This window comes from Cryptotermes secundus, unplaced genomic scaffold (assembly GCF_002891405.2).
Source record: "Cryptotermes secundus unplaced genomic scaffold, Csec_1.0 scaffold776, whole genome shotgun sequence".
Classification (NCBI taxonomy): Eukaryota; Metazoa; Arthropoda; class Insecta; order Blattodea; family Kalotermitidae; genus Cryptotermes; species Cryptotermes secundus.
The window spans coordinates 239,360-251,367 of NW_019742976.1; the positions used below are offsets into that span (position 1 = coordinate 239,360).

The 12,008-nt window shown below is 41.8% G+C and overlaps 1 protein-coding gene across 3 annotated transcripts in view; it reads right to left on the reverse strand.

Annotated features, from left to right (window-relative positions):
- The window catches only part of LOC111873651, a 67,390-nt gene that overhangs the window by 23,310 nt on the left and 32,072 nt on the right, over positions 1-12,008 (reverse strand). For 2 of the 3 annotated variants that reach the window (XM_023868560.2, XM_023868559.2), the window contains exon 2: positions 782-2,803. In XM_023868560.2, the coding sequence (XP_023724328.1) occupies positions 782-2,803 (2,022 nt within the window). Of the gene's footprint in view, positions 1-781; positions 2,804-4,035; positions 4,399-12,008 lie in introns of those variants that run through there. The other variant, XM_033755149.1, reaches the window with a different exon arrangement.

Sequence of the window (12,008 nt, forward strand, 5' to 3'; positions counted from 1 at the left end):
AATTCCCATCAGGAGACCTATAGATAGATATAACACAGATGATAGAAGTTGATAAGTTAATTTTTATGGCACAAACTTCAATGTCTTGTTCCTTGCAAAATTCTTGTAAATTAATAGTTATAAAACTTATAAATTCATGAATAAAAATGCATGTTCCACCATCTTTTAATTTTTCTCTACAGAATTTTGCTCCTAACTTATAATGTTCTATTGGTGAGCTTTCCAGTTCAAATTCCCTTAAATGGTGTTCCGTTATGCATAAAATATGAGGGAGATCCGGGAGTAGTGAGTTTAACATTTCAGTTCTTTTGTTTCTCAGTCCCCTAATATTTTTAAATCATGTACAAAAATTTATTTTGTACCTCACAGGAGGCACATCAAGTCTCTGCTACAAAGATCAGCTGGTTAATGCTGTTTAAGGGAACAATCACTGTTTGCTATGAGAGTCATACTGGTCTTTAAAATGTTGTATTCACATATCAGTCATAATACTGCTATGAATTTTGTTCATATAACAAACAGTATTTCTTTTCTCTATATTGGCCCCACATTCAGTCTGAAAATCATTCATTTTCACAAAGCTCTAATTAATTTAGCATGGGTTTAAATCAATTACCCTTCATATAAATGAAGCCCTGCCTCCACATCAAGCATTCAACTTTATTTTATTGAGAAGGCTTTGAAACTGAACATTCAGAGTCACAAAGAACCAAAATTAAGGGCTGCATAGTGCCTAATCATGGAAGCTAGCCTTGTACATAAATATACATTTCAGACATGCCTGTAGTTTGCTTGAGCTTATCCTTGGCAGGGATGCTGCTGCTTGTAGCACCTGATGATGTCTCCCCACTAAGTGAAGGCAGATTTGATGGTAGGACTGAAGTTGGTGTTCCTGTAGAGGTTGTAGGACCTTGAGGTTCTTCCCAATCATTCAAGGCTGTTGAGTCATGTGTGATAATATCATGCATAGAAGATTCTAATACTGGTGTTGCAACTCCCACGCCTATTGATGGCTCAAGAATTGGTATTTCAGATGATGACCCTGCTAACACTGCTGTGTCATGTGCCTTTGTTGATTCAGATGTAACTGATAAGGCCTCTTTCGTTGCTTCATTTACTGTTGATGAGGATGATGTCAAAGTTGCTATTATTTTCGGCTCTTCTGTTGAAGTGTTAAGACCTGGACTTTTTATATAGCTGGTGTGCTTTTCTTGTTCTTTTTCAGCCTTGTTTGGAATTTCAGATCTTGTATCTTCTGTTGTAATGGGCAAATCTTCTTCACTCATACTTGATGGTATGTCAAATGGAAGTAGTTGCGATTTTGAGGTGGTTGTCGTTGTGATGAACTCCTCCCCTTCTTGCAAAGTTTCTGGAGCCTGAAGAGTTGTGTATTGGTATTCTCTGTTATCCTGATTGTCTTGATCTTCCATCACTGTTATCGAAATTTTATGGTCTTCATGCTCGGTGTTTTTGTTGACACCTGGTTTATGAAATGGTAACAGCTGGTCCACACCTGGCTGTGGTATCGGTTGGGGTCTTCTGTTGTTATTCCAGTTTGGTTTCAATGAAGGTCTGGGTCGTGGAGGTCTTGGCCTCTGAGGTCTGACAGTACCCTGATTCCCTGGAGGTCTATTGCCACTGTTGGAATTTGACACTGGAACAACTTGCTCTGGGAGAGGAACTCCAGTCATAAATGGATGATCAGGTTGGTGGTGGTTCTCTGACGGTTGGGGAGGCAGAGGGACAATTACTGGAGGTCGATCAAAAGGGTAAGGTGGTGGTAATCGGGAAGAAGTCTGCAAAGGTATGAGTGCAGGTGGATGATGACTAAATGTTGGATGAGGACCTGATGTATCGAAATCCGGTGGAAGAGGAGGTACGTCTGTTATTCTCGGCGGCCCACGGTTGTTGATCCTTGTACTCAGAGGACGTAGTGGTCTCCCGCCTCCCATCATACCTCCTGGTGGTAAATTGGGATTTGCTTGTACTTTCACGTTCCCATTTAAGAGTTTCACAATGCCTGTGATGATGTCCTGTATGTCCGGGCTCGTCTTACGTTCATCATAATTGCTTCGGAAAGAAGCTGACGGCAATCCTGGTGTTTCAGTCTCCTTCTTTAACGATTCCTCTGCTATTTGAGATGCATTCGTTTTCTTCGTTCCGTCTACAAAAGCCGTCGGGGTTTCGGGCTCCGTCAAGGAGAGTGATCTCCCCCGCGGAGCCCCATGCTCTTCCCCCGAATGCGTCTTTTCATCAAGAAATCTTCCATCCACCGATGTTGTTTTAACTATCTCAGCTCTGTCATCCTTTTGGACTGATATGGTCTTTGTTGGCTGAATGGTTCTGTAATATTCCCCCGCTTTTCCACCGATACAGTTATCCACTTCATTTGTACACAAACGATCGCCGTTTTTGTTCCTAGATTCCAGTGATGTTACCTTTCTGTTGGGTGTCGCTGCCGAATTTTCTAATATTTGAGAAGTTGAAATTTTAGAGTCAATTGATCTTGGCAGTCGTTGTGTCGATAATTCTGCGTCATCTGTGTCGATTATATTTTCTTTCACAGTTGGATTTTCAGAAAAAATTACAGAAAGAGAAGAAGACTGAACTAATTCAGGTCTGGTAAATCTTTTATCGAAATCTGATGACTGATTTACAGTTTTTGTATGTTTTACTATGGTTTCACCACTCATTATGACGTTATCAGCCAAATATGACTTCCTTTTCAGCTCCAGCGAGACTGATGTTGCATCAATCGCCGAACTGTGGCCGGAAATGCTCTGTGGTGACGGGTTGTGCGAACCTGAAACAAAGAAACGGCTTGTAATTTTCGAAAATTATATTTGAATAACTTTCCATTGTTACTGTGTACCTTCATTGCTTATCACCGAGAAAGAGAGCACGTTTAAACATTTACAGAATCCAATTGGTCATATGATTTCCCTACTTATAAGCGACGTAGGAAATTTTAATTTTAAAATAATGGCGCACATTTCGACTTAAACCTCATCGCCCCGTACCTTGCCATTTCATGATAGAAACTGTATACATGAATGCAAAAAGCTACTGAACGCAACTTTGTTAATGAAGAACACTATCTTCCGGGATGGGACGTTACGTGACCTGAGAGATATTTACTGACGTTTCGGAAGAACGGAATGCCTCCATATTCAGGGTACAAGAAACGTCGATAAACCACTACTAGAGTACACAGTGTCACATCCCAGAAGACAACATTTGTTTATTTCACATATATTTCCTTCTTAAGTGCAACTTATTATCTATTCGCCCTTCTTCCTCACATGTTTCGGCAGTATGCGGCGATTCTGAGGTGTCTTCTGTCGTGCTAATCGTTGCACTGTATGTCAAAATTACGTATCGCTTGGGAACGCGATATTTCCTTATTGACATAAATTTACCTAAATTAAAATTAATTAACATCCCAGTGTTTTCCTTGTGACCGTCGTCCTTTCGTTTAGAAGATATTTGCTTGAGTGTCTCTTGTATTTATTTGCGCAGCATTCCCTTTGTAGCTTGGGTATTATGCGCGTGATTTGTGCAGTTCACAAGGATGCTGATGTAGTGTTATTATCAGCCAAATGTGCATTCACAAAGAACTGATAATAACCCTACATCAGCATCCTTGTGAACGGCACAAATCACGCGCGTAATACCCAAGCCGCAAAGGGAATTCTGCGCAAATAAATACAAAACAAGAGACATTCAAGCAAATATCTTCTAAACGAAAGGACGACGGTCACAAGGAAAACACTGGGATGTTAATTAATTTTAATTTAGGTAAATTTATGTCAATAAGGAAATATCGCGTTCCCAAGCGATACGTAATTTTGACATACAGTGCAACGATCAGCAAGATAGAAGACACATGAGAATGGCTGTATACAGCCGAAACATGTAGTGAGGGAGAAGGATTACTACAGAATTATTAGCGTTTGAGACGGAAATATATGTAAAATAAATTATACATTAGTGCAACAAGTTGCTTAAATACAATGCAATAACATTCATACTCACCGCAAGAGAACCTCAAACCTAACCTAACCTTGTCACATTTGATATGTTGGAATTGAGGCTGGCTCTCACGGCGGTGGTTATGAAAGAGTTCTACATTCTGGGATGTACATAATGCCATGCAGTCCGTCGAATGTCAACAGCCCGTTTTCATGGTCGAAAAGTAAGACAAGCAAGAAACTCGTATGATGCTGCTACTTGAAGCCGTCCGTTCGCCTCCATCAAGTGTCACGATTTAAACGCGTGGAACGATATCTTCATTCTGCCATACTCCTTCGCAGTTACTTTCCATCTTTACGCAGTTAATTAGAAACTATATTATCCCTCGCGAAGAGGATGTAGCTGTAGAACAGTTCAACAAAGGATTCAGCATTGAACAGATACTTCTCTACTTTGCGGCGTTTCGAAGAGCAAAACGACGAAGACCTAAGAGAGGCCGCGTTCATGATCTCCCAAAATATATGCATAATGACATGCCGTCTTCACAGAATGAACTCCTTAGTTTTAGTCGTGAAACAAGCCTATCCCGCTATAATGGAGCTCGCATACGTATAGTGAGGGGAAAGGAAACAAAAGGTAGAATGACCAGCAACTGGAAGCGTTGCAATTATGGTTACTGCGCAGCCATACAATCTTTCACGCGTTTTTCCCCCTTGGCCTCTTGACTTTCACCGACCGTGACCGTAGCTTCAACGATGTTGCCACTCCTGTCTGTGTCATTGAATTCCTGCATTCCAGTGTAGCACGCGAGAACCCATGAGGATATGGAAACTGCCTTCAGTTGATCTACTTCGCTCTTTCCATACAGGAACCAATGTAAATATCCCAGAAACCGTTTACAATGCATGACATGACGCAGGAAGCAGCCAACGAGGAATGTTGTCATAAGTTTATTCCATTCGCAAATTGTAATACAATTTCCAGGCATGTTCAGAGATAAATGAATTAATTCGATTACGTAATCGTCAAAGCCCTGCTTCGTGGCGCATGTCCTTGGTTCGAAGCCCTCCCAATTTAAAATTTACCAAATGTCCATAAGCCTACCTTTCCGAAACTGCATAATGCGACTGTTATGTACTGTACACGCCTACTGACTCCAGGATAGTCTCAGAGCTAGGCAAGCTATTCCTTTCTCCTTTTATGGAAATTATTGTTGTTAGTAATAATCCTGTTGCTCCCTCTGGAGCATTAGGCATCCGTGAAACGCCGTTTCACTTCAGTTTCTTAATTTTACACGCAGTCGGCACGACTCCTTGGACGGCGGATCAGCCCGTCTGAAGACCGTTACCTACACAGGACAACTTAAGACGTCATTGTCATGTTGTCTCTGACATTAAGGGAGGAACATAGACTGAGGGTGTTTGAGAACAGGGTGTTGAGGAGAATATTCGGGCCAAAAAGGGCTGAAGTGGCAGGTTGGAGAAAATTGCATAATGAGGAGCTTCATAACTTGTACTCTTCTCCAAGTATAATTAGAATGATCAAGTCAAGAAGGATGAAATGTGCGGGGCATATAGCACGAATTGGAGAGAAGAGGAATGCATATACGATATTGATGAGAAAGCCAGATGGAAAAGACCACTGGGAAGACAAAGTTGTAGATGTGCGGATAATATTAAAATGGATCTCAGAGAGCTACGATGGGATGGATTAGATTGATCTGGCTCAGGATAGGGACCGCTGGAGGGCTCTTGTGAACACGGTAATGAACCTTCGGGTTCCACAAAATGCTGAGAAGTTCTTGTGCAGCTGCAGATTTGGCTTCTCCTCAAGAACAACCCCCTTGTTCCCATTAGAGAGGAGGTTGGGTGGGGCCCAAAGCCTGTCTGGACTACATTGAGGGGAGAACATTTTTGCTCCCACCGGGACTCGATGCTAAATACCTGTGTCCCACCACGGAACTATGTGCACACACAGAAGAATGAACCTTCTTTTGGCACGAGTACAAGACAATTTTACATTTATCCCTGTGTTTGAACGCCACTCCATGAAGATATGTCAGGGGGTGGAGGAAAATATGCATGCATTCTTATCCTCGACCTTAAATGCAGCTGCTTTACTTTCCAGTGAAAGAGACATCAGTAGTCAGAGCCATCTAGTCGTGATGAAGAAGAGAAGAGCCCCTGTTCTTACGGAGAAACGAACTGCGGGCGTCAATCCCTCCCGAACCCATTCATTTGACTCACAGTACTGCGGCTAATGTTCGTAGAACAAGTAGTAGTTGCGGGGAATGTTATTGGAGTGACCAGTATTGTGGAGCTGGGACCGTTGATGTAACGGGACTTACTGTTTTGTGCGTGTAAGAAGTGTAACGGTATTGGTCGCCCAGCTGCAGGGACGGTCAGATCAGGAATTCTTTCAAAGGCCGCGAGAGTCTTCACCTCCGCCCATGCGCCATCTTGTTTGAAAGGGCAAGTCTCTCTTTCGCTCCTAGTCTCCTGAACATGCCAAGAAACAAGTGGGCCGGGATTTGGTTGCATACTGTCGCCATCGACTTCTTCGTGGCAGCTTTTCTTTTCCATTGTCTTTGGTTTTTCATGCTCTTCTGTGTACAAACTCTCTCTTGGTAAATAACAGTGCTAGATGGAGTATTGTCGCAAGTAATTTATAATTTCCCTTGAAGTACATAGATTCTAAAGTAGCAAGAAATAAAGCTGAAAGAATGCGGCAGACTGGTTTCTAATATCAGTTAATTAATATTATTTAAATAGAAGGGTACATAGGGTTTTGAACACAATGACGGCAAGAAATTAAAAAGTTGGCTTGAGTCAGTAACGCTACCAGCTTGTATGCGGTATGCATCTGGTTCGAACCTTGGTCGGCATACCAACTTCCTGAGAACTTATCTCGGTTTTCTTCAGTCCATCCTTGTGACTGTCAGAAGATATGCCATGACCACTACTACTGCAGTCCTTTGAAGCTTGCAACCTCTCACGCTGCATTATATTGTCGCATCCTGTTCCACATTAATTTTTTTAATTCGCTTACTAGGGGTGGAGTCCAACTGGGTCCACTCGGCACGGCGGCCACTGATTGGCCTATTGTAGCCTACCCGGGTTATTATAATGATGGAGAATTTGGTGGAATGAAGATTGGCAGGGGGAAACCGAAGTACTCGGAGAAAACACGCCCCAGCGCCACTTTGTCCACCACAAATCCAATTTGACCAGACCCAGGATCGAACCCGGGCCGCCGCGGTGGTAAGCCAGCGTCTAACCGCTTCAGCTATGGCGCGGCCTTGGCCCACCCCTTACACACATACACATCAGCATCTTGGTCAACATCGAAATGCTGATCATGTGAAGGGCCTTTAACACGTTGCCAAAATTTATACCTGACTTTTCCAGAAAAAGGTTTCAGTTCCAATATTTTGTTCAAAAGTGTGAAATAATTTGTCCAAAGGCCTTATGAATGGTTCCTTACAAGTTGCACAACATTTTTATTGACGCACAATAAACTACTCATCTGAAACACGGGTGCGCCTGCTTTGTACCGTTAGGTTCGCCTGTGAGTTCACTCCCCATTTTGTAGGGATCGGTTACTAAGTTTCCTTACCTCTCCATTTTGTTGCGCCAGCAGTGCAACGCGGTAAAACCACCGATGCTTTTACACAGGAATTTGCTTGTAGCTTTCTGTTACCGAACTGAATAAAGGCCCTGCTTTCGTAGTAGCAGTATTGTTCTTTTCAGGTCTTCGTCTCATACACTGTGCAGTTTTTTCTCCCCATTCAAGATGTATTTATACGCCCTCATAAACATTTATGTAAACTGGGTATTTTTTATTGACTCTTAGACTCCTTTAGTAAGGGCTGAACGTTGTGGGTCTCGTATGTACAAATTGCATGCAACAGAATTAGGGAACTTTGAAAATGCTTGAAAAGTTCCGTCTTCTGAGACGTAACGCCGCGTAGTCCTTTGAAATTCTGCCTGCTACGCTTCCTACCAAAAACCGGGATAGCGCAGACGATACAGCGACTGGCTACGCGCTGGATGACTAAGGGGTCAGATTTCGAGTCCCGGTTGGGCCAAGAATTTTCTCTTCTCCACGTCTTCCAGACCGGCTCTGTGGCCCACCCAGCCTCCTATCCAATGGGTACCGGGAGCTTTTTCCTGGGGCTAGTTTGGACGGGGCGTGAAAGTGACCATTCACCTCCAACTAGTGCCGAGGTCAAGAAAATATGGATCTATACATCCACTCCCCCATACGCCTTCATAGCGTAGTGCTTAATTAGTTAAGCACATGGACAACTTTATCTTTTATCTTTACCAGCATTTAAAAAGGACTACTTTTTAATGGCAACAGTACGAAAGGCTTGTTTCTGAGAACGAACCTGAAAAGCTTAGTCTGTATAGCGAGGGGCTATGGGCTGGATTATCGGGGTTTGATTCTTGGAAGGGGCAAGAATTTGTATCTACTTCACAGCGTCCAGACCGGCTCTAGGGCCCGCCCAAGCACCTATCCAGTAGGTACCTGGGGCGATTCCCCGAAAGTAAAGCGGCTGGAGCGTGAAGTTGACCGCTCCTCTCCATCTAGCTAGTGTCGAGTTGGAGCTATATCTCCACTCCTCCGTATGTCTTCATGTCGTGATGCTTGATTACTTAAGTAGAAAGAAAACTTTGCCCTTTTTGAACTGTTGTTCCTAAGAAGCGAAAAAGTACACTTGAACGTTTTCGCTAAAACACCGCCACTGTCTTCGGGCCTATCGCGCGTTCCGCTTATTAAGCAATGGAGGAATTTGTACTAATTTTCTGTTCCAAACTCTGAAAATGTTTTACCTAAAGATAACCGATAATTTAATTAAATTGAAGTCAATTCTTTTTTATTTTTCTGCAAAATTACGAACCCAAAAGTGAGCACAAGTAGAAAAAAAAAAGCACACACACGAAATACAGAAACAAAGCAATATATAATAATAATAATAATAATAATAATAATAATAATAACAACAATAGCTGGGATAGCGTAGTGGGAATAGTTATTGGCTACGGGCTGGACAACAGAGGGGTCGGAGTTCGAGTCCCGGTAGTGTAAAAAATTCTCTTCTCCACGTCGTCCAGACCTGCTCTGGGGTCCAGCCACCCTCCTATCCAACAGGTACCAGGAGCTCTTTTCCCGAGGTTAAAGCGGCCTGGGCGTGAAGCTGACCACTTAACTCCAGCTCCAGCTAATGCTGAGGTAAATAAAAATATGCACCTATACGTCCACTCCCCCATACACCTTTATGACATAGTGCTTAATTAGGAACAAATTTACCTTTACCTTTATCTCTAATAATAACAATAATAATAACTATAAAATTTCTTATCGATTGGGGGCCCCTTTCCCCGGAAATGAAGCGAACGGAGCGTGGGGCTTGACCCTCTATTCTGCTGTGTGTCTACATGATGCAGTCCCTCAGCTGGCGTAGAGGTTCAAGATGGATGGAAGTGCCCAGAAGAGGAGTACCCGTCCATATGTGGGCAGTGCAGTCACTAGTCATAACGGCCCGGCGTGCCTCGAGCTTTCCTGCTTCATAACGTAACGACCTACGAACTTCAAGAATGAAATGTTCGAAATGCGAGGAAACCTTTCTCGAGGCAACTAATACAATTAGCAACGGGTAGGCCCAGTTTTGTTGCATTTACAACAAACAGGTTAGCAACTGAAGAGTTCTGTCTTCTGAGACGTTTCACTTATCTCTTCTGGCGGAAAAAAAAAATCTACTCGATATACTTACCTTCGAGAATGACGTAGTAACGCGTGTAGGTTTTTATGCGACATGCCTGTTATTGCCACCGGATTTTTAACTTAACTGATATTTGAAGAGAACCGTCTTCTGGGATGTGAGGCCGTTTAGTTCTGTGTGAACCGACGTTTAGGAGGAACGTATCGCCTCCATCTTCATGGTAGAAAAATCAGCGAGCGAGGAACCAGCGTGAGCAGGAGCTTGCAGCTCCCTGCTTAAATACGAAGGCTCAATACCATATTCACAAGGGCTTGCCACTGGACCCTATCCGTGTACCATCTACCAACGATGAGTCTACTCCGAAGACCCTGAAAATGGAGGCAACAGGTTCCTCCGAAATATACGTAAGCATACACCAAACTACGCCCCACCATGTATCATAAATCCCAGAAAAATATCATGAGAGTTTCATGTCTCATTTAAACCGAACTTCAGTGAACTTGATTAAATATTTTTCGTCATTCAAAATAGAATTATCAATATATATAAAAAAACCGTCAACACAAGAAACTCATGCCACATTTGTGTCAATTGAATTTATTAACTATGTTAAAATTACGCGATATATTTCGGCTCACTTGGAGCCATCATCAGGCTATACACTATTTAAACCTATGAAATATTGAATTGTAATTATAACTACTATGGATCCATATTACAAAATATATTATAAAATTATTTATAATTTAATGTAATTCAATTTATATAATTATTTGCACGGGATAACTCAGCTTTATATTTTGATTGTATTAAAATAGTGTCAATCTTCATAAAATTGTACGTGTAATCACGTTAGATACGATTTTTAGTGCGCATCAACCTCATTTTATATTATGTACACAGTGCGCTATTGTATATATCAGTACTGAATAACCTGTGTTAGGTAATGTCTTGCCTCTGATACCGTTATGCTGTTTTCTCGTCTTCGCTATCTGAAAAGTAGTTTAACTTTTTATTCACTTGTACGTTTATTATGTTAATGTTCAGATATCTCATTTTGGATTTTATTATTTGTTAATAATATCGTGTAACCAAACCTTGTTTCACACGCTATATCTCGTTTATGCATGAATTATACGTGTATATCTGACGGATTGATTCGCCCCGTAACAAATGAAAGACGTCGTGAATCGGAACCCAACTAACTAACTAAATCAATGAAGCCGAGTTCTTCTTGAGAAGACAAGAGTCGCTCGGTTACTCAAGAATTTCTAATCATTTATCAAATTTTACATTTGTTTATATCAACTGTCTTATGTATGCTTCAAACTTAACTAAATTGAAACAAAAATAATTTTCAGCTCAATTCAGAATGTTTGTTATCCTAGTCACTACAGAAAATTGGATTTGTAGCCGCAACAGATTAATATGAAGAGCAGAAAACATGCAGAATTGGAAAGTAAGTATCCTTCATTTGAGTGTACCCATCCACACCTGTGCGACTGATCAAGTGGTCTCGGGGACGCGACATTGGAATTACCCACCATCTGGTCTGTTTGTACATTCAAACCGGACTTGGTTGTGCCCGCCACACATTCTGCTGCATGACCCAGCTTTCTCCTCGCTTCTGATGATTCAAGCCAACCGTTCCACAGCTGCAGTTGCCCCTGAATGTACTGCTATTTCACATCAACACGCGGCCATTTTATTTCTCTTCTAGCGAGGTTACACTACTTCGGCCTCAATCCCAATTATGTGAAGAAAAGAAAGCAAAATTATTTTGTCGATATATTGAGCTATCGATAAATCGAATAAATACCTGTTTCGATCAATGTCGATACTGATATATACATCATCATCAGTAATCTGTCAAGACGACAGGCCCACAGTCTCTTCCAAAACAATTCCTCCATTTAATGAGATCTAGAGCTTTCTCCTTCAAATGACAGTATCATCTTCTGTCCCCAAGGTCATCCAGCATCTTCTTACGTCTTCTTCCTCGTCTTCTTGTCACTTCTATCCGCCCCTCTATCTTTCCTTCGATAACTTCTTTTAGAAGGCAGTTTCTGCGTAAAACGTGACCAATCCAATTAGCCTTCCGTTTTCTTATTTCGTGTAGGATATTCCTCTGCTCACTGACTCTAATTAACACTTCTTCATTTCTCATATAATCGGTCCAACTGATCTTCTCCATCCTTCTGCAACACCACATTTCAAAACTTTCCAGATGTTTCTGATCTACTGCCCTAAGTGTCCATGTTTCAGCCCCATACAGAGCTATGCTCCAAATGTAGCATTTCACTAGTTTCTT